Source organism: Petromyzon marinus, chromosome 84 (assembly GCF_048934315.1).
Source record: "Petromyzon marinus isolate PM22_M1 ecotype Great Lakes invasive population chromosome 84, UKy_Petmar_22M1.pri1.0, whole genome shotgun sequence".
NCBI lineage: Eukaryota > Metazoa > Chordata > Hyperoartia > Petromyzontiformes > Petromyzontidae > Petromyzon > Petromyzon marinus.
The window spans coordinates 1,299,091-1,323,557 of NC_133749.1; the positions used below are offsets into that span (position 1 = coordinate 1,299,091).

Genomic DNA, 24,467 nt, shown 5'->3' on the forward strand with positions numbered 1-24,467 from the left:
ACTCACTGTCTCACTCAATGACTCACTCACTCACTCACTCACTAACTCACTCACTCACTGACTCACTGACTTACTCACTGACTCACTCACTGACTCACTCACTCACTCACACACTCACTGACTCCCTCACAGACTCACTCACACACTCAATGACTCACTCACTGACTCACTCACTGACTCACTGACTCACTCAGTCACTCACTCACTCACTCACTCAGTCACTGACTCACTCACACACTCACTCACTCACTCATTCACTCACACTCACTCACTCACTCATACATACACACACTCACACACACCCTCACTGACTCATTCACTCACTCATACACACACTCACTCACTGACTCACACACTCACTCACTGACTGACTCACTCACTCACTCACTGACTCACTCACTGACTCACTCACTGACTCACTCAATGACTCACTGACTCACTCACTCACTCACTGACTCACTGACTTACTCACTGACTCACTCACACACTCACTGACTCCCTCACAGACTCACTCACACAATCAATGACTCACTCACTGACTCACTGACACACTCACTGACTCACTGACTCACTTACTGATTCACTGACTCACTCACTGATTCACTGACTCGCTCACACACTCACTCACACACTCACTCATATCACTGACTCACTCATACACTCACTGACTCACTCACACACTCACTCATTCACTCACTGACTCACTCACTCACTCACTCATACACACACACACTCACTGACTGACTCACTCACTCAAACACTCAATCACTCACTCACACACTCACTGACTCACTCACTCATACACTCACTCACACACTCATACACTCACTGACTCACTCACTCATTGACTCACTCAGTCACTCACTTACTCAGTCACTCACTCAATCACTGTCTCACTCACTCACACACTCACTGACACACTCACACACTCATACACTCACTCATACACTCACTCACACACTCACTCACACACTCACTCACTCACTGACACACTCACTCATACACTCACTCACTCACTGACTCACTCACTCACCCACCAACCCACCCACACACTCACTCACTCACTGACTCACTCACACACTCACTCACTCACTGACTTACACACACACTCACTCACCCACTCACTCACTCACTCACTGACTCACTCACTCACTCACTCATACACACACACACTCACTGACTGACTCACTCACTCAAACACTCAATCACTCACTCACACACTCACTGACTCACTCACTCATACACTCACTCACACACTCATACACTCACTGACTCACTCACTCATTGACTCACTCAGTCACTCACTTACTCAGTCACTCACTCAATCACTGTCTCACTCACTCACACACTCACTGACACACTCACACACTCATACACTCACTCATACACTCACTCACACACTCACTCACACACTCACTCACTCACTGACACACTCACTCATACACTCACTCACTCACTGACTCACTCACTCACCCACCAACCCACCCACACACTCACTCACTCACTGACTCACTCACACACTCACTCACTCACTGACTTACACACACACTCACTCACCCACTCACTCACTCACTCACTGACTCACCCACCCACTCACTGACTCACTCACCCACTCACTGACTCATACACACACTCACTCACTGACACACTCACTCATACACTCACTCACTCACTGACACACTCACTCATACACTCACTCACTCACTGACTCACTCACTCACCCACCAACCCACCCACACACTCACTCACTGACTCACTCACACACTCACTCACTCACTCACTGACCCACTCACTCACTGACTCACCCACCCACCCACTCACTGACTCACCCACTCACTGACACACTCACTCACAGACTCACTCACTCACTGTGGCTTGCCCATGACCTCTGACCTTTGACCTCTGACCCAGGGACATCTGTGCCAACAACCGTGCCCTGCAGCCCTGGGTGCTGAACCAGAGAGAGAAGTTTGACCACCTGTGCTGTCCTTTCCAAGGCATCACTCCCTCACCCCTGCAGGTCAGCTGCCCACTCACTCAGCTGCCCACTCACCCACTCACTCAGCTGCCCACTCAGCCAATCACTCAGCCACTCACTCAGCCACTCACCCACTCACTCACTCAGTAAGCCACTCACTCACTCAGCTGCCCACTCACCCACTCACTCAGCTGCCCACTCAGCCAATCACTCAGCCACTCACTCAGCCACTCACCCACTCACCCACTCACTCACTCAGTAAGCCACTCACTCACTCAGCTGCCCACTCACCCACTCACTCAGCTGCCCACTCAGCCACTCAGCCACTCAGCCACTCAGTCACTCAGCCACTCACTCACTCAGCCACTCAGTCACTCACTCAGCCACTCACTCAGCCACTCACTCAGCCACTCAGCCACCCACTCACTCAGCCACTCACTCAGCTGCCCACTCAGCCACTCACCCACTCAGTCACCCACTCACTCAGCCACTCACTCACTCAGCCACTCACTCAGTCACTCACTCACTCACTCCCTCACCCCTGCAGGTCAGCTGCCCACTCAGCCACTCAGTCACTCAGCCACTCAGTCACTCACTCACTCAGCCACTCACTCAGCCACTCACTCACTCACTCAGCCACTCACTCAGCCACTCACTCAGCCACTCACTCACTCACTCAGCCACTCACTCAGCCACTCACTCAGCTGCCCACTCACTCAGCTGCCCACTCACCCACTCACTCAGCTGCCCACTCACTCAGCTGCCCACTCACCCACTCACTCAGCTGCCCACTCAGCCACTCACTCAGCCACTCACTCAGTCACTCACTCAGCTGCCCACTCACTCAGCCACTCACTCAGTCACTCACTCACCCACTCACTCAGCCACTCACTCAGCTGCCCACTCACTCAGCTGCCCACTCAGCCACTCACTCAGCCACTCAGCCACTCACTCACTCAGTCACTCACTCACTCAGCTGCCCACTCAGCCACTCACTCAGCTGCCCACTCAGCCACTCACTCAGCTGCCCACTCAGCCACTCACTCAGCTGCCCACTCACTCAGCCACTCACTCAGCCACTCACTCAGCTGCCCACTCAGCCACTCACTCAGCCACTCACTCAGTCACTCACTCAGCCACTCACTCACTCACTCAGCCACTCACTCAACCACTCACTCAGCCACTCACTCCCTCAGCCACTCACTCACTCAGCCACTCACTCACTCAGCCACTCACTCAGTCACTCACTCACTCAGTCACTCCCTCACTCAGCCACTCACTCACTCACTCAGCCACTTACTCACTCAGCTGCCCACTCACTCAGCTGCCCACTCAGCCACTCACTCAGCCACTCACTCAGCCACTCACTCAGTCACTCACTCAGCCACTCACTCAGCCACTCACTCAGTCACTCACTCACCCACTCACTCACTCACTCCCTCACCCCTGCAGGTCAGCTGCCCACTCAGCCACTCAGCCACCCACTCACTCAGCCACCCACTCACTCAGCCACTCACTCAGCCACTCACTCAGTCACTCACTCACTCAGTCACTCACTCACTCAGTCACTCACTCACTCAGTCACTCACTCACTCACTCAGCCACTCACTCACTCAGCTGCCCACTCAGCCACTCACTCAGCCACTCACTCACTCAGCCACTCACTCACTCAGCCACTCACTCAGTCACTCACTCACTCAGTCACTCCCTCACTCAGCCACTCACTCAGCTGCCCACTCACTCAGCCACTCACTCACTCGCTCAGCCACTCACTCAGCTGCCCACTCACTCAGCCACTCACCCACTCACTCATCCACTCACTCAGTCACTCAGTCACTCACTCAGCCACTCACTCAGTCACTCACTCAGTCACTCAGTCACTCACTCAGTCACTCAGCCACTCACTCACTCAGCCACTCACTCACTCACTCAGTCACTCACTCAGTCACTCAGTCACTCACTCAGTCACTCAGCCACTCACTCACTCAGCCACCCACTCACTCAGCCACCCACTCACTCAGCCACTCATTCACTCACTCACTCACCCCTGCAGGTCAGCTGCCCACTCACTCAGCCACTCACTCAGCCGCTCACTCAGCTGCTCACTCAGCCACTCACTCAGCTGCCCACTCACTCAGCCACTCACTCAGTCACTCACTCACCCACTCACTCACCCACTCACTCAGCCACTCACTCAGCCACTCAGCACTCACTCAGCCACTCACTCAGCCACTCACTCAGCCACACACTCAGCCACTCACTCACCCACTCACTCAGCCACTCACTCACTCAGCCACTCACTCACTCAGCCACTCACTCAGCCACTCACTCAGCCAGCCACTCACTCAGCCACTCACTCAGCCACTCAGCTACTCACTCAGCCACTCACTCAGCCACTCACTCAGCCACTCACTCAGCCACTCACTCAGCCACTCACTCACTCAGTCACTCACTCAGCCACTTACTCACTCACTCAGCCACTTACTCACTCACTCAGTCACTCACTCAGCCACTCACTCACTCACTCCCTCACCCCTGCAGGGCAGCGGCCCACTCACTCAGCCACTCACTCAGCCACTCACTCAGCCACTCACTCACTCAACTGCCCACTCAGCCACTCACTCAGCCACTCACTCACTCAGCCACTCACTCATCCACTCACTCAGCCACTCACTCACTCAGCCACTCACTCAGCCACTCACTCACTCAGCCACTCACTCAGCTCCTCACTCAGCCACTCACTCAGCTGCCCACTCACTCAGCCACTCACTCAGTCACTCACTCACCCACTCACTCAGCCACTCACTCAGCAACTCAGCCACTCACTCAGCCACTCACTCAGCCACTCACTCAGCCACTCACTCAGCCACTCACTCACTCAGCTGCCCACTCACCCACTCACTCAGCCACTCACTCACTCAGCCAGTCACTCACTCACTCAGCCAGCCACTCACTCAGCCACTCACTCAGCTGCCCACTCACTCAGCCACTCACTCAGTCACTCACTCACCCACTCACTCAGCCACTCACTCAGCCACTCAGCCACTCACTCAGCCACTCACTCAGCCACTCACTCACTCAGCCACTCACTCAGCCACTCACTCAGCCACTCACTCAGCCACTCACTCAGCCACTCAGCCACTCACTCAGCCACTCACTCAGCCACTCACTCACTCAGCCACTCACTCAGCCACTCACTCAGCCACTCAGCCACGCACTCAGCCACTCACTCAGCCACTCACTCAGCCACTCACTCAGCCACTCACTCAGTCACTCACTCAGCCACTCACTCACTCACTCACTCCCTCACCCCTGCAGGGCAGCTGCCCACTCACTCAGCCACTCACTCAGCCACTCACTCACTCAGCCACTCACTCAGCCACTCACTCACTCAGCTGCCCACTCACCCACTCACTCAGCCACTCACTCACTCAGCCAGCCACTCACTCAGCCACTCACTCAGCCACTCACTCAGCCACTCAGCCACTCACTCAGCCACTCACTCAGCCACTCACTCAGCCACTCAGCCACTCACTCAGCCACTCACTCAGCCACTCACTCACTCAGCCACTCACTCACTCAGCCACTCACTCAGTCACTCACTCAGCCACTCACTCACTTCCTCACCTCTGCAGGTCAGCTGCCCACTCACTCACCCACTCACTCGGCTGCCCACTCACCCACTCACTTAGCCACTCACTCAGCCAGCCACTCACTCACTCACTCAGCCACTCACTCACTCACTCACCCACTCACTCAGCCACTCACTCACTCAGCCACTCACTCAGCCACTCACTCAGCCACTCACTCAGCCACTCACTCAGCCACTTACTCAGCCACTCAGCCACTCACTCAGCCACTCACTCACTCAGCCACTAACTCACTCAGCCACTCACTCACTCAGCCACTCACTCACTCAGCCACTCACTCAGCCACTCACTCAGCCACTCACTCAGCCACTCACTCAGCCACTCACTCACTCAGCAACTCACTCAGCCACTCACTCACTCAGCCACTCACTCAGCCACTCACTCAGCCACTCACTCAGCCACTTGCTCAGCCACTTGCTCAGCCACTCAGCCACTCACTCAGCCACTCACTCACTCAGCCACTCACTCACTCAGCCACTCACTCAGCTACTCACTCAGCAACTCACTCAGCCACTCACTCACCCACCCACCCTGTGTGTGTACTGTGTGTGTACCGTGTGTGTACTGTGTGTGTGTACTGTGTGTGTACCGTGCTGTGTGTACTGTGTGTACCGTGTGTGTACTGTGTGTGTGTACTGTGTGTGTGTACTGTGTGTGTACTGTGTGTGTACTGTGTGTACCGTGTGTGTACTGTGTGTGTACTGTGTGTGTGTACTGTGTGTGTACTGTGTGTGTACCGTGCTGTGTGTGTACTGTGTGTGTGTACTGTGTGTGTGTACTGTGTGTGTGTACTGTGTGTGTGTACTGTGTGTGTACTGTGTGTGTGTACTGTGTGTGTACTGTGTGTGTCCTGTGTGTGTACTGTGTGTGTGTACTGTGTGTGTGTACTGTGTGTGTGTACTGTGTGTGTACTGTGTGTGTACTGTGTGTGTGTACTGTGTGTGCACTGTGTGTACTGTGTGTGTGTACTGTGTGTGTGTACTGTGTGTGTACTGTGTGAGTGTAGCGAGGCTACAGGAACAAGTGTGAGCTGAGTGTGTGTACTGTGTGTACTGTGTGTACTGTGTGTGTGTACTGTGTGTACTGTGTGTGTGTGTACTGTGTGTATACTGTGTGTACTGTGTGTGTACTGTGTGTGTACTGTGTGTGTACTGTGTGTGTGTACTGTGTGTGTACTGTGTGTGTACTGTGTGAGTGTAGCGAGGCTACAGGAACAAGTGTGAGCTGAGTGTGTGTACTGTGTGTACTGTGTGTGTGTGTACTGTGTGTGTGTGTACTGTGTGTGTACTGTGTGTACTGTGTGTACTGTGTGTGTGAGTGTAGCGAGGCTACAGGAACAAGTGTGAGCTGAGTGTGTGTACTGTGTGTGTGTGTGTGTACTGTGTGTGTACTGTGTGTACTGTGTGTGTGTACTGTGTGTCTGTACTGTGTGTACTGTGTGTGTACTGTGTGTGTACTGTGTGTGTGTACTGTGTGTGTGTACTGTGTGTATGCTGTGTGTGTACCTTGTGTGTATTGTGTGTGTGTGTACTGTGTGTGTGTACTGTGTGAGTGTAGCGAGGCTACAGGAACAAGTGTGAGCTGAGTGTGTGTACTGTGTGTGTACTGTGTGTGTACTGTGTGTGTACTGTGTGTGTACTGTGTGAGTGTAGCGAGGCTACAGGAACAAGTGTGAGCTGAGTGTGTGTACTGTGTGTGTACTGTGTGTGTACTGTGTGTGTACTGTGTGTGTGTACTGTGTGTGTACTGTGTGTGTACTGTGTGTGTACTGTGTGTACTGTGTGTACTGTGTGAGTGTAGCGAGGCTACAGGAACAAGTGTGAGCTGAGTGTGTGTACTGTGTGTACTGTGTGTACTGTGTGAGTGTAGCGAGGCTACAGGAACAAGTGTGAGCTGAGTGTGTGTACTGTGTGTACTGTGTGTACTGTGTGAGTGTAGCGAGGCTACAGGAACAAGTGTGAGCTGAGTGTGTGTACTGTGTGTGTACTGTGTGTGTACTGTGTGTGTACTGTGTGTGTGTGTGTACTGTGTGTACTGTGTGTACTGTGTGTACTGTGTGAGTGTAGCGAGGCTACAGGAACAAGTGTGAGCTGAGTGTGTGTACTGTGTGTGTGTACTGTGTGTACTGTGTGTGAGTGTAGCGAGGCTACAGGAACAAGTGTGAGCTGAGTGTGGGTCGTGGTGAGTGTGGTGAGCGAGTGGTGGGTTTCTGCCTGGGGGCCTACCGCCTGGGGTCTTGCTGTGTGTGTGTGTGTACTGTGTGTGTACTGTGTGTACTGTGTGTGTACTGTGTGTGTGTGTGTACTGTGTGTGTACTGTGTGTGTGTGTGTGTACTGTGTGTGTACTGTGTGAGTGTACTGTGTGTGTGTGTGTACTGTGTGTGTACTGTGTGTGTGTACTGTGTGTACTGTATGTATTGTGTGTGTACTGTGTGAGTGTACTGTGTGTGTGTACTGTGTGTGTGTACTGTGTGTGTACTGTGTGTGTACTGTGTGTGTACTGTGTGTGTACTGTGTGTGTGTACTGTGTGTACTGTATGTATTGTGTGTGTACTGTGTGAGTGTACTGTGTGTGTGTACTGTGTGTGTGTACTGTGTGTGTACTGTGTGTAGCGAGGCTACAGGAACAAGTGTGAGCTGAGTGTGTGTACTGTGTGTGTACTGTGTGTGTGTACTGTGTGTGTACTGTGTGTGTGTACTGTGTGTGTGTACTGTGTGAGTGTAGCGAGGCTACAGGAACAAGTGTGAGCTGAGTGTGTGTACTGTGTGTGTACTGTGTGTGTGTACTGTGTGTGTACTGTGTGTATTGTGTGTGTGTGTACTGTGTGTGTACTGTGTGTACTGTGTGTGTACTGTGTGTGTACTGTGTGTACTGTGTGTGTACTGTGTGTGTACTGTGTGTGTGTACTGTGTGAGTGTACTGTGTGTGTACTGTGTGTGTACTGTGTGTGTGTGTACTGTGTGTGTACTGTGTGTGTGTACTGTGTGTGTGTGTGTGTACTGTGTGTGTACTGTGTGTGTGTGAGTGTACTGTGTGTACTGTGTGTACTGTGTGTGTGTACTGTGTGTAGCGAGGCTACAGGAACAAGTGTGAGCTGAGTGTGGGTCGTGGTGAGTGCGGTGAGCGAGTGGTGGGTTTCTGCCTGGGGGCCTACCGCCTGGGCTCTTGCTGTGTGTGTGTGTACTGTGTGTACTGTGTGTGTATTGTGTGTGTGTACTGTGTGTACTGTGTGAGTGTAGCGAGGCTACAGGAACAAGTGTGAGCTGAGTGTGTGTACTGTGTGTGTACTGTGTGTGTACTGTGTGTGTACTGTGTGTGTGTGTGTACTGTGTGTACTGTGTGTACTGTGTGTACTGTGTGAGTGTAGCGAGGCTACAGGAACAAGTGTGAGCTGAGTGTGTGTACTGTGTGTGTGTACTGTGTGTACTGTGTGTGAGTGTAGCGAGGCTACAGGAACAAGTGTGAGCTGAGTGTGGGTCGTGGTGAGTGTGGTGAGCGAGTGGTGGGTTTTCGCCTGGGGGCCTACCGCCTGGGCTCTTGCTGTGTGTGTGTGTACTGTGTGTGTACTGTGTGTACTGTGTGTGTGTACTGTGTGTGTGTGCTGTGTGAGTGTAGCGAGGCTACAGGAACAAGTGTGAGCTGAGTGTGGGTCGTGGTGAGTGTGGTGAGCGAGTGGTGGGTTTTCGCCTGGGGGCCTACCGCCTGGGCTCTTGCTGTGTGTGTGTGTACTGTGTGTGTACTGTGTGTGTGTGTACTGTGTGTGTGTGTACTGTGTGTGTGTACTGTGTGTGTACTGTGTGTGTGTACTGTGTGAGTGTACTGTGTGTGTACTGTGTGTGTACTGTGTGTGTACTGTGTGTGTACTGTGTGTACTGTGTGTGTGTACTGTGTGTACTGTGTGAGTGTAGCGAGGCTACAGGAACAAGTGTGAGCTGTGTGTGTGTACTGTGTGTACTGTGTGTGTACTGTGTGTGTGTACTGTGTGTACTGTGTGAGTGTAGCGAGGCTACAGGAACAAGTGTGAGCTGAGTGTGTGTACTGTGTGTGTACTGTGTGTGTACTGTGTGAGTGTAGCGAGGCTACAGGAACAAGTGTGAGCTGTGTGTGTGTACTGTGTGTGTACCGTGTGTGTGTGTGTACTGTGTGTACTGTGTGAGTGTAGCGAGGCTACAGGAACAAGTGTGAGCTGAGTGTGGGTCGTGGTGAGTGTGGTGAGCGAGTGGTGGGTTTTCGCCTGGGGGCCTACCGCCTGGGCTCTTGCTGTGTGTGTGTGTACTGTGTGTGTACTGTGTGTACTGTGTGTGTGTACTGTGTGTGTACTGTGTGAGTGTAGCGAGGCTACAGGAACAAGTGTGAGCTGAGTGTGGGTCGTGGTGAGTGTGGTGAGCGAGTGGTGGGTTTTCGCCTGGGGGCCTACCGCCTGGGCTCTTGCTGTGTGTGTGTGTACTGTGTGTGTACTGTGTGTGTACTGTGTGTGTACTGTGTGTGTGTACTGTGTGAGTGTAGCGAGGCTACAGGAACAAGTGTGAGCTGAGTGTGGGTCGCGGTGAGTGTGGTGAGCGAGTGGTGGGTTTTCGCCTGGGGGCCTACCGCCTGGGGTCTTGCTGTGTGTGTGTGTACTGTGTGTGTGTGTACTGTGTGTGTACTGTGTGTACTGTGTGTGTACTGTGTGTACTGTGTGAGTGTAGCGAGGCTACAGGAACAAGTGTGAGCTGTGTGTGTGTACTGTGTGTACTGTGTGTGTGTACTGTGTGTGTGTACTGTGTGAGTGTAGCGAGGCTACAGGAACAAGTGTGAGCTGAGTGTGGGTCGTGGTGAGTGTGGTGAGCGAGTGGTGGGTTTCTGCCTGGGGGCCTACCGCCTGGGCTCTTGCTGTGTGTGTGTGTACTGTGTGTGTACTGTGTGTGTGTACTGTGTGTACTGTGTGTGTACTGTGTGTGTACTGTGTGTACTGTGTGTGTACTGTGTGTACTGTGTGTACTGTGTGTAGCGAGGCTACAGGAACAAGTGTGAGCTGAGTGTGGGTCGCGGTGAGTGTGGTGAGCGAGTGGTGGGTTTTCGCCTGGGGGCCTACCGCCTGGGCTCTTGCTGTGTGTGTGTGTACTGTGTGTGTACTGTGTGTACTGTGTGTGTACTGTGTGTACTGTGTGTGAGTGTAGCGAGGCTACAGGAACAAGTGTGAGCTGAGTGTGGGTCGTGGTGAGTGTGGTGAGCGAGTGGTGGGTTTTCGCCTGGGGGCCTACCGCCTGGGCTCTTGCTGTGTGTGTGTGTACTGTGTGTGTACTGTGTGTGTACTGTGTGTGTACTGTGTGAGTGTAGCGAGGCTACAGGAACAAGTGTGAGCTGAGTGTGGGTCGTGGTGAGTGCGGTGAGCGAGTGGTGGGTTTTCGCCTGGGGGCCTACCGCCTGGGCTCTTGCTGTGTGTGTGTGTACTGTGTGTGTACTGTGTGTGTGTACTGTGTGTGTACTGTGTGTGTACTGTGTGTGTGTACTGTGTGTGTACTGTGTGTGTGTACTGTGTGTGTACTGTGTGTACTGTGTGAGTGTAGCGAGGCTACAGGAACAAGTGTGAGCTGAGTGTGGGTCGTGGTGAGTGCGGTGAGCGAGTGGTGGGTTTTCGCCTGGGGGCCTACCGCCTGGGCTCTTGCTGTGTGTGTGTGTACTGTGTGTGTACTGTGTGTACTGTGTGTGTACTGTGTGTGTGTGTGTACTGTGTGTGTACTGTGTGTACTGTGTGTGTGTACTGTGTGTGTACTGTGTGTGTACTGTGTGTACTGTGTGAGTGTAGCGAGGCTACAGGAACAAGTGTGAGCTGAGTGTGGGTCGTGGTGAGTGTGGTGAGCGAGTGGTGGGTTTCTGCCTGGGGGCCTACCGCCTGGGCTCTTGCTGTGTGTGTGTGTACTGTGTGTGTACTGTGTGTGTACTGTGTGTGTACTGTGTGTGTACTATGTGTGTGTGTGTACTGTGTGTGTGTACTGTGTGTGTACTGTGTGAGTGTAGCGAGGCTACAGGAACAAGTGTGAGCTGAGTGTGGGTCGTGGTGAGTGTGGTGAGCGAGTGGTGGGTTTTCGCCTGGGGGCCTACCGCCTGGGCTCTTGCTGTGTGTGTGTGTACTGTGTGTGTACTGTGTGTGTACTGTGTGTGTACTGTGTGTACTGTGTGTGTACTGTGTGTACTGTGTGTGTACTGTGTGTGTACTGTGTGTGTGTACTGTGTGTGTACTGTGTGTACTGTGTGTGTGTACTGTGTGTACTGTGTGTACTGTGTGTGTACTGTGTGAGTGTACTGTGTGTGTGTGAGTGTAGCGAGGCTACAGGAACAAGTGTGAGCTGTGTGTGTGTACTGTGTGTACTGTGTGTGTGTACTGTGTGTGTGTACTGTGTGAGTGTAGCGAGGCTACAGGAACAAGTGTGAGCTGAGTGTGGGTCGTGGTGAGTGTGGTGAGCGAGTGGTGGGTTTTCGCCTGGGGGCCTACCGCCTGGGCTCTTGCTGTGTGTGTGTGTACTGTGTGTGTGTACTGTGTGTACTGTGTGTGTACTGTGTGTACTGTGTGTACTGTGTGAGTGTAGCGAGGCTACAGGAACAAGTGTGAGCTGAGTGTGGGTCGTGGTGAGTGCGGTGAGCGAGTGGTGGGTTTTCGCCTGGGGGCCTACCGCCTGGGCTCTTGCTGTGTGTGTGTACTGTGTGTGTGTACTGTGTGTGTACTGTGTGTGTACTGTGTGTACTGTGTGTGTGTACTGTGTGTGTACTGTGTGTGTACTGTGTGTACTGTGTGAGTGTAGCGAGGCTACAGGAACAAGTGTGAGCTGAGTGTGGGTCGTGGTGAGTGTGGTGAGCGAGTGGTGGGTTTTCGCCTGGGGGCCTACCGCCTGGGCTCTTGCTGTGTGTGTGTGTACTGTGTGTGTACTGTGTGTGTACTGTGTGTACTGTGTGAGTGTAGCGAGGCTACAGGAACAAGTGTGAGCTGAGTGTGGGTCGTGGTGAGTGCGGTGAGCGAGTGGTGGGTTTTCGCCTGGGGGCCTACCGCCTGGGCTCTTGCTGTGTGTGTGTGTACTGTGTGTGTGTGTACTGTGTGTGTGTGTACTGTGTGTGTACTGTGTGTGTACTGTGTGTGTACTGTGTGTGTGCTGTGTGTGTGTGAGTGTAGCGAGGCTACAGGAACAAGTGTGAGCTGAGTGTGGGTCGTGGTGAGTGCGGTGAGCGAGTGGTGGGTTTTCGCCTGGGGGCCTACCGCCTGGGCTCTTGCTGTGTGTGTGTGTACTGTGTGTGTACTGTGTGTGTGTGTACTGTGTGTGTGTACTGTGTGTGTACTGTGTGTGTGTACTGTGTGTGTACTGTGTGTACTGTGTGTGTACTGTGTGTGTGTGTACTGTGTGAGTGTAGCGAGGCTACAGGAACAAGTGTGAGCTGAGTGTGGGTCGTGGTGAGTGTGGTGAGCGAGTGGTGGGTTTTCGCCTGGGGGCCTACCGCCTGGGCTCTTGCTGTGTGTGTGTGTACTGTGTGTGTACTGTGTGAGTGTACTATGTGTGTGTGTGTACTGTGTGTGTACTGTGTGTACTGTGTGAGTGTAGCGAGGCTACAGGAACAAGTGTGAGCTGAGTGTGGGTCGTGGTGAGTGTGGTGAGCGAGTGGTGGGTTTTCGCCTGGGGGCCTACCGCCTGGGCTCTTGCTGTGTGTGTGTGTACTGTGTGTGTACTGTGTGTGTACTGTGTGTGTACTGTGTGTGTGCTGTGTACTGTGTGTGAGTGTAGCGAGGCTACAGGAACAAGTGTGAGCTGAGTGTGGGTCGTGGTGAGTGTGGTGAGCGAGTGGTGGGTTTTCGCCTGGGGGCCTACCGCCTGGGCTCTTGCTGTGTGTGTGTGTACTGTGTGTGTACTGTGTGTGTACTGTGTGTACTGTGTGAGTGTAGCGAGGCTACAGGAACAAGTGTGAGCTGAGTGTGTGTACTGTGTGTGTACTGTGTGTACTGTGTGAGTGTAGCGAGGCTACAGGAACAAGTGTGAGCTGAGTGTGGGTCGTGGTGAGTGTGGTGAGCGAGTGGTGGGTTTTCGCCTGGGGGCCTACCGCCTGGGCTCTTGCTGTGTCGCTCCGCCCACCGGCTCGGCTCACGTGGACGGCGCTACGGTGCTGGTGGCCCTTGCAATGCAGACACTCGTGCGGTGCGTGGCTCACTCACTCACTCACTAGCTCACTCACTCGTTCACTCACTCATTCACTCACTCGTTCACTCACTCGCTTACTTACTCACTCACTCACTCACTCGCTCACTCACTCACTCACTCGCTCACTCACTCGCTCACTAGCTCGCTCAGTCGTTCACTCACTCGTTCACTCACTCACTCACTCACTTGTTCACTCACTCACTCACTCGCTCACTCGTTCACTCACTCGCTCGCTCACTCACTCACTCACTCACCCACTTACTCACTCACTAGCTCGCTCAGTCGTTCACTCACTCACTCGTTCACTCACTCGCTCGCTCGTTCACTCACTCACTCACTCACCCACTTACTCACTCACTAGCTCGCTCAGTCGTTCACTCACTCACTCGTTCACTCACTCGCTCACTCGTTCACTCACTCATACACTCACTCACTCACTCGCTCAGTCACTCACTCACTCGTTCACTCACTCGCTCGCTCACTCACTCGTTCACTCGTTCACTCACTCGCTCGTTCACTCACTCGTTCACTCGCTCACTCGTTCACTCACTCGCTCGCTTGCTCCCTCACTCACTCAATGACTCACTCACTCACTCACTGACTCGCTCACTGACTCACTGACCCACTCAATGACTCACTGACTTACTCAATGACTCACTCACTCACTCACTGACTCACTCACTGACTCACACACTCACTCACTGAATCACTCACTGACTCACTCACTCACTCACTGACTCACTCACTGACTCACTGACTCACTCAATGACTCACTGACTCACTCAATGACTCACTCACTCACTCACTGACTCACTCACACACTCATACACTCACTCACTCACTCACTGACTCACTCACTGACTCACTCAATGACTCACTCACTCACTCACTGACTCACTCACTCACTCACTCACTGACTCACTCAATGACTCAGTGACTCACTCACTGACTCACTGACTCACTCAATGACTCACTGACTCACTCACTCACTCACTGACTCCCTCACTGACTCACTGACTCACTCAATGACTCACTCACTCACTCACTGACTCACTCACTCACTGACTCACTCAATGACTCACTGACTCACTCACTGACTCACTGACTCACTCAATGACTCACTGACTCACTCACTCACTCACTGACTCACTCACTGACTCACTGACTCACTCAATGACTCACTCACTCACTCACTGACTCACTCACTGACTCACTGACTCACTCAATGACTCACTCACTGACTCACTGACTCACTCAATGACTCACTCACTCACTCACTGACTCACTCACTGACTCACTCAATGACTCACTGACTCACTCAATGACTCACTCACTCACTCACTGACTCACTCACTGACTCACTGACTCACTCAATGACTCACTGACTCACTCAATGACTCACTCACTTACTCACTCACTGACTCACTCACTGACTCACTCAATGACTCACTGACTCACTCAATGACTCACTCACTCACTCACTGACTCACTCACTGACTCACACACTCACTCACTCACTGAATCACTCACTGACTCACTCACTCACTCACTGACTCACTCACTGACTCACTGACTCACTCACTCACTCACTGACTCACTCACTCACTGACTCACTCAATGACTCACTGACTCACTCACTGACTCACTGACTCACTCAATGACTCACTGACTCACTCAATGACTCACTCACTCACTCACTGACTCACTCACTGACTCACTGACTCACTCAATGACTCACTGACTCACTCAATGACTCACTCACTCACTCACTGACTCGCTCACTGACTCACTGACTCACTCAATGACTCACTGACTCACTCAATGACTCACTCACTCACTCACTGACTCACACACTCACTCACTCACTGAATCACTCACTGACTCACTCACTCACTCACTGACTCACTCACTGACTCACTGACTCACTCAATGACTCACTGACTCACTCAATGACTCACTCACTCACTCACTCACTGACTCACTCACACACTCATACACTCACTCACTCACTCACTGACTCACTCACTGACTCACTCAATGACTCACTCACTCACTCACTGACTCACTCACTCACTCACTCACTGACTCACTCAATGACTCAGTGACTCACTCACTGACTCACTGACTCACTCAATGACTCACTGACTCACTCACTCACTCACTCACTGACTCACTCACTGACTCACTGACTCACTCAATGACTCACTCACTCACTCACTGACTCACTCACTCAATGACTCACTGACTCACTCACTCACTCACTGACTCACTGACTCACTCAATGACTCACTGACTCACTCACTCACTCACTGACTCACTCACTGACTCACTGACTCACTCAATGACTCACTCACTCCCTCACTGACTCACTCACTGACTCACTGACTCACTCAATGACTCACTCACTGACTCACTGACTCACTCAATGACTCACTCACTCACTCACTCACTGACTCACTCACTGACTCACTGACTCACTCAATGACTCACTGACTCACTCAATGACTCACTCACTCACTCACTGACTCACTCACTGACTCACTGACTCACTCAATGACTCACTGACTCACTCAATGACTCACTCACTCACTCACTGACTCACTCACTGACTCACTGACTCACTCAATGACTCACTGACTCACTCAATGACTCACTCACTCACTCACTGACTCACTCACTGACTCACACACTCACTCACTCACTGAATCACTCACTGACTCACTCACTCACTCACTGACTCACTCACTGACTCACTGACTCACTCACTGACTCACTGACTCACTCACTCACTGACTCACTCAATGACTCACCGACTCACTCACTGACTCACTGACTCACTCAATGACTCACTGACTCACTCACTCACTCGCTGACTCACTCAATGACTCACTGACTCACTCAATGACTCACTCACTCACTCACTCACTGACTCACTCACTGACTCACTGACTCACTCAATGACTCACTGACTCACTCACTCACTCACTCACTGACTCACTCAATGACTCACTCACTCACTCACTCACTGACTCACTCACTGACTCACTGACTCACTCAATGACTCACTCACTGACTCACTGACTCACTCAATGACTCACTCACTCACTCACTGACTCACTCACTGACTCACTGACTCACTCAATGACTCACTGACTCACTCAATGATTCACTCACTCACTCACTGACTCACTCACTGACTCACTGACTCACTCAATGACTCACTGACTCACTCAATGACTCACTCACTCACTCACTGACTCACTCACTGACTCACTGACTCACTCAATGACTCACTGACTCACTCAATGACTCACTCACTCACTCACTGACTCACTCACTGACTCACACACTCACTCACTGAATCACTCACTGACTCACTCACTCACTCACTGACTCACTCACTGACTCACTGACTCACTCACTGACTCACTGACTCACTCACTGACTCACTGACTCACTCACTCACTCACTGACTCACTCACTCACTGACTCACTCAATGACTCACTGACTCACTCACTGACTCACTGACTCACTCAATGACTCACTGACTCACTCACTCACTCACTGACTCACTCACTGACTCACTGACTCACTCAATGACTCACTCACTCACTGACTCACTCACTGACTCACTGACTCACTCAATGACTCACTCACTGACTCACTGACTCACTCAATGACTCACTCACTCACTCACTGACTCACTCACTGACTCACTGACTCACTCAATGACTCACTGACTCACTCAATGACTCACTCACTCACTCACTGACTCACTCACTGACTCACTGACTCACTCAATGACTCACTGACTCACTCAATGACTCACTCACTCACTCACTGACTCACTCACTGACTCACTCAATGACTCACTGACTCACTCAATGACTCACTCACTCACTCACTGACTCACTCACTCACTCACTCACACACTCACTCACTCACTGAATCACTCACTGACTCACTCACTCACTCACTGACTCACTCACTGACTCACTGACTCACTCACTGACTCACTGACTCACTCACTCTCTGACTCACTCACTCACTGACTCACTCAATGACTCACTGACTCACTCACTGACTCACTGACTCACTCAATGACTCACTGACTCACTCACTCACTCACTCACTGACTCACTCACTGACTCACTGACTCACTCAATGACTCACTCACTCACTCACTGACTCACTCACTGACTCACTGACTCACTCAATGACTCACTCACTGACTCACTCAATGACTCACTCACTCACTCACTGACTCACTCACTGACTCACTGACTCACTCAATGACTCACTGACTCACTCAATGACTCACTCACTCACTCACTGACTCACTCACTGACTCACTGACTCACTCAATGACTCACTGACTCACTCAATGACTCACTCACTCACTCACTGACTCACTCACTGACTCACTGACTCACTCAATGACTCACTGACTCACTCAATGACTCACTCACTCACTGACTCACTCACTGACTCACACACTCACTCACTCACTGAATCACTCACTGACTCACTCACTCACTGACTCACTCACTGACTCACTGACTCACTCACTGACTCACTCACTGACTCACTGACTCACTCACTCACTCACTGACTCACTCACTCACTGACTCACTCAATGACTCACTGACTCACTCACTGACTCACTGACTCACTCAATGACTCACTGACTCACTCAATGACTCACTCACTCACTCACTGACTCACTCACTGACTCACTGACTCACTCAATGACTCACTGACTCACTCACTCACTCACTGACTCACTCAATGACTCACTCACTCACTCACTGACTCACTCACTGACTCACTGACTCACTCAATGACTCACTCACTGACTCACTGACTCACTCAATGACTCACTCACTCACTCACTGACTCACTCACTCACTCACTGACTCACTCACTGACTCACTGACTCACTCACTGACTCACTGACTCACTCACTGACTCACTGACTCACTCACTCACTCACTGACTCACTCACTCACTGACTCACTCAATGACTCACTGACTCACTCACTGACTCACTGACTCACTCAATGACTCACTGACTCACTCACTCACTCACTGACTCACTCACTGACTCACTGACTCACTCAATGACTCACTCACTCACTCACTGACTCACTCACTGACTCACTGACTCACTCAATGACTCACTCACTGACTCACTGACTCACTCAATGACTCACTCACTCACTCACTGACTCACTCACTGACTCACTCAATGACTCACTGACTCACTCAATGACTCACTCAATGACTCACTCACTCACTCACTGACTCACTCACTGACTCACTGACTCACTCAATGACTCACTGACTCACTCAATGACTCACTCACTCACTCACTGACTCACTCAATGACTCACTGACTCACTCAATGACTCACTCACTCACTCACTGGCTCACTCACTGACTCACACACTCACTCACTCACTGAATCACTCACTGACTCACTCACTCACTCACTGACTCACTCACTGACTCACTGACTCACTCACTGACTCACTGACTCACTCACTCACTGACTCACTCACTCACTGACTCACTCAATGACTCACTGACTCACTCACTGACTCACTGACTCACTCAATGACTCACTGACTCACTCACTCACTCACTGACTCACTCACTGACTCACTGACTCACTCAATGACTCACTCACTCACTCACTGACTCACTCACTGACTCACTGACTCACTCAATGACTCACTCAATGACTCACTCACTCACTCACTGACTCACTCACTGACTCACTGACTCACTCAATGACTCACTGACTCACTCAATGACTCACTCACTCACTCACTGACTCACTCACTGACTCACTGACTCACTCAATGACTCACTGACTCACTCAATGACTCACTCACTCACTCACTGACTCACTCACTGACTCACTGACTCACTCAATGACTCACTGACTCACTCAATGACTCACTTACTCACTCACTCACTGACTCACTCACTGACTCACACACTCACTCACTCACTGAATCACTCACTGACTCACTCACTCACTGACTCACTCACTGACTCACTCACTGACTCACTGACTCACTCACTGACTCACTGACTCACTCACTCACTCACTGACTCACTCACTCACTGACTCACTCACTGACTCACTCACTCACTGACTCACTCAATGACTCACTGACTCACTCACTGACTCACTGACTCACTCAATGACTCACTGACTCACTCACTCACTCACTGACTCACTCACTGACTCACTGACTCACTCAATGACTCACTCACTCACTCACTGACTCACTCACTGACTCACTGACTCACTCAATGACTCACTCACTGACTCACTGATCCCACTCAATGACTCACTCACTCACTCACTGACTCACTCACTGACTCACTGACTCACTCAATGACTCACTGACTCACTCAATGACTCACTCACTCACTCACTGACTCACTCAATGACTCACTGACTCACTCAATGACTCACTGACTCACTCAATGACTCACTCACTGACTCACTGACTCACTCAATGACTCACTGACTCACTCAATGACTCACTCACTCACTCACCTACTCAATAGCTCACTCGCTCACTTACTCACTCGCTCACTCACTCACTCGCTCGCTCACTCACTCGTTCACTCGCTCGCTCGCTCACTCACTTACTCAATAGCTCACTCGCTCACTCGTTCACTCACTCACTCGCTCACTCGCTCAATAGCTCACTCGCTCACTCACTCACTCGCTCACTCGTTCACTCACTCGCTCACTCGTTCACTCACTCACTCGCTCAATAGCTCACTCGCTCACTCACTCACTCGCTCACTCGTTCACAGGCTCACTCACTCGCTCGCTCACTCACTCGTTCACTCGCTCGCTCGCTCACTCACTTACTCAATAGCTCACTCGCTCACTTACTCACTCGCTCACTCACTCGCTCACTCGTTCACTCGCTCACTCGCTCACTCGCTCGCTCGCTCACTCACTCACTCGTTCACTCACTCGCTCACTCGTTCACTCGCTCACTCGCTCACTCGCTCGCTCACTCACTCACTCACTCGTTCACTCGCTCACTCACTCACTCACTCATTCGTTCACTCACTCACTCGTTCACTCACTCACTCGTTCACTTACTCAATAGCTCACTCGCTCACTCACTCGTTCACTTACTCAATAGCTCGCTCACTCGTTCACTCGTTCACTCACTCACTCACTCGTTCACTCGCTCGCTCACTCACTCGTTCACTCGCTCGCTCGCTCACTCGCTCGCTCACTCACTCACTCACTGACTCACTCACTCACTCAATAGCTCACTCACTCGCTCACTTACTCACTCACTCACTAGCTCGCTCAGTCGTTCACTTGCTCACTCACTCACTCACTCGTTCACTCGCTCACTCACTCACTCAGTTACTCGCTCGCTCGCTTACTCAATAGCTCACTCGCTCACTCACTCGCTCACTCACTCATTCACTCGCTGGCTCACTTACTCACTCACTCACTAGCTCGCTCAGTCGTTCACTCGCTCACTCACTCGCTCACTCACTCGCTCACTTGCTCAGTCAATCGCTCACTCACTCGCTCACTTGCTCACTCGCTCACTTACTCAATAGCTCACTCGCTCACTCACTCGCTCACTCACTCGTTCACTCGCTCAATAGCTCACTTACTCGCTCGCTCACTCACTCGCTCACTCACTCACTCACTTGGTGGGTTACTCACTCACTCAATCGCTCACTCACTCACTCAATAGCTCACTCGCTCACTCACTCACTCGTTCACTCGCTCGCTCACTCACTCACCCACTCACTCACTCGCTCAGTCACTCGCTCACTCGCTCACTTACTCACTCACCCACCCACTCACTCGCTCAGTCACTCACCCACTCACTCACTAGCTCACTCACTCGTTCACTCGCTCAATAGCTCACTTACTCACTCGCTCGCTCAGTCAATCGCTCACTCACTCACTCACTCATTCAGTCGCTCACTCACTCACTCGCTCACTCACTTACTCGCTCACTCACTCACTCAGTGGGTTACTTGCTCGCTCACTCACTCACTCACTCGCTCGCTCGCTCACTTGGTGGGTTACTCACTCAATCGCTCACTCACTCGCTCACTCACTCACTCAGTCAATCGCTCACTCGCTCACTCACTCACTCAATAGCTCACTCACTCACTCACACACTCACTCACTCGCTCACTCACTCAATAACTCACTCACTTGGTGGGTTACTCGCTCACTCACTATTCAGTTGCTCACTCACTCACTCACTCGCTCGCTCACTCGCTCACTTACTCACTCACTCACTCGCTCACTCACTCACTCGGTCGCCCACTCGCTCACTTACTCACTCACTCACTCAATAGCTCACTCACTCGCTGACTCACTCACTCACTCACTCGCTGACTCACTCACTCACTCGCTTACTCACTCACTCACTCACTCGCTTACTCACTCACTCGCTGACTCACTCACTCACTCGCTCGCTCACTCACTCACTAGCTCACTCACTCACTCGCTCACTAGCTCACTCACTCACTCACTCGCTCACTCACTCGCTCACTCACTCACTCGCTCACTCACTCACTCGCTCACTCACTCACTCGGTGGGTTACTCACTCGCTCACTCACTCACTCGCTCGCTCACTCACTCACTCAGTGGGTTACTTGCTTGCTCGCTCACTCACTCACTCACTGACTCACTCACTCGCTCAGTCAATCGCTCACTCACTCGTTCACTCACTCAATAGCTCACTCGCTCACTCAGTCGATCACTCACTCGCTCACTTACTCACTCACTCGCTCACTTACTCACTCAGTCGCTCGCACACTCACTTGGTGGGTCACTCACTCACTCACTCACTTTCTCACTCGGTCGCTCACTCACTCACTCACTCGCTCACTCACTTACTCACCCGCTCACTCACTCACTCGCTCACTCACTCGCTCACTCACTCACTCCCTTGCTCGCTCACTCACTCACTCAGTGTGTGTCTGTGTGTGTCTGTGTGTGTGTCTGTGTCTGTGTGTGTGTCTGTGTGTGTGTGTGTGTCTGTGTGTGTGTGTCTGTGTGTGTCTGTGTGTGTGTGTGTGTCTGTGTGTGTGTCTGTGTGTGTGTGTCTGTGTGTGTGTCTGTCTGTGTGTGTGTCTGTGTGTGTGTGTGTGTCTGTGTGTGTGTGTCTGTGTGTGTGTCTGTGTGTCTGTGTGTGTGTCTGTGTGTGTGTGTGTCTGTGTGTCTGTGTGTGTGTGTCTGTGTGTCTGTGTGTGTGTGTGTGTCTGTGTGTGTAGGCAGTCCAAGTACGACGTCTATGACCCCCATACCTACCGAGGTCACTGGAGGCAGCTGACAGTGAGGACCTCACGCTGCAACGAACTCATGGCCATCCTCACATTCCACCCACAGGTGGGTGGGCGGGTAGGTGGGTGGGTGAGCGGGTGGGTGGGTGAGTGATTGGGTGGGTGGGTGAGTGATTGGGTGAGTGAGTGGGTGGGTGGGTTCGTGGGTGGCTGGGTGAGCGGGTGGGTGGGTGAGCGGGTGGGTGGGTGAGCGGGTGGGTGGGTGGGCGAGCAGGTGGGTGGGTAAGCGAGTGGGTGGGTGGGTGTGTAAGCGGGTGGGTGGATGAGCGAGCGGTGAGCGAGCGGTGAACGGGTGGGTTGGCGGGTGGGTGGGTGGGTGGGCGGGCGAGCGGGTGGGTGGATGGGTAAGCGAGTGGGTGGGTGGGTGGATGGGTGGATGAGTGGGTGGGTAAGCGAATGGGTGGGTGGATGGGTGGATGGGTGGGTGGGTAAGCGAGTGGGTGGATGGGTGGGTAAGCGAGTGGGTGGGTGGGTAAGCGAGTGGGTGGGTGGGTAAGCGAGTGGGTGGGTGGGTGGGTAAGCGAGTGGGTGGGTGGATGGGTGGATGGGTGGATGAGTGGGTGGGTAAGCGAGTGGATGGGTGGATGGGTAAGCGAGTGGATGGGTGGATGGGTGGATGAGTGGATGGGTAAGCGAGTGGGTGGGTGGGTGGGTGGGTAAGCGGGTGGGTGGGTGGGTGGGCCCGCAATAACAGCACTTGCCCCTCCAGCACTGTGTGGGCTACCTTGGGTCACCTTTGTCTTTGTGTCTTAACCCCTCTGTGACCCCCCGTGACCCCCCATGCCCTCCCTTGACCCCCCCGTGACCCCCCCGTGACCTCCCCGTGCCCCCCGCCCCGTGACCCCCACCCTATGACCCCCCCCCCCCCCCCCGTGTCCCCTCCGTGACCCCTTGGTGACCCCAGGAGCTCTCGGAACAGGAAGTGGCAGCCGTGAAACAGGAAGTGGTTCACTTCTTCACCGCGGAGGATTCTGGGAAGGCCTGTGGAGTGACCTCACTCTACTTCCTGCTGCAGGGTCAGAGGTCAGCATGATGGTGATGATGGTGTTGATGTTGATGATGGTGGTGATGGTGGTGGTGATGGTGGTGGTGATGGTGGTGGTGATGATGATGTTGATGATGGTGGTGATGGTGATGAAGATGATAGTGGTGATGGTGGTGATGGTGATGGTGGTGATGATGATGATGTTGATGATGATGTTGATGATGATGTTGTTGATGATGTTGGTGATGATGTTGTTGATGATGATGTTGTTGATGATGATGTTGATGATGATGTTGATGATGATGTTGATGATGATGTGGTGG

General features: G+C 52.4%; 1 protein-coding gene across 1 annotated transcript in view; it reads left to right on the plus strand.

The window, feature by feature from the left end:
* Positions 1 to 1,906: 1,906 nt before the first annotated feature.
* LOC116937068 (tRNA (uracil-5-)-methyltransferase homolog A-like) overlaps positions 1,907 to 24,467 on the plus strand; it is a gene marked incomplete at its 5' end in the record, with an annotated part of 56,599 nt that continues 34,038 nt past the window's right edge. The window contains 4 exons of the mRNA XM_076057795.1: positions 1,907 to 2,020; positions 13,778 to 13,788; positions 23,091 to 23,205; positions 24,064 to 24,182. Of these exons, the coding sequence (XP_075913910.1) occupies positions 1,907 to 2,020; positions 13,778 to 13,788; positions 23,091 to 23,205; positions 24,064 to 24,182 (359 nt within the window). The remainder of the gene's footprint in view (positions 2,021 to 13,777; positions 13,789 to 23,090; positions 23,206 to 24,063; positions 24,183 to 24,467) is intronic.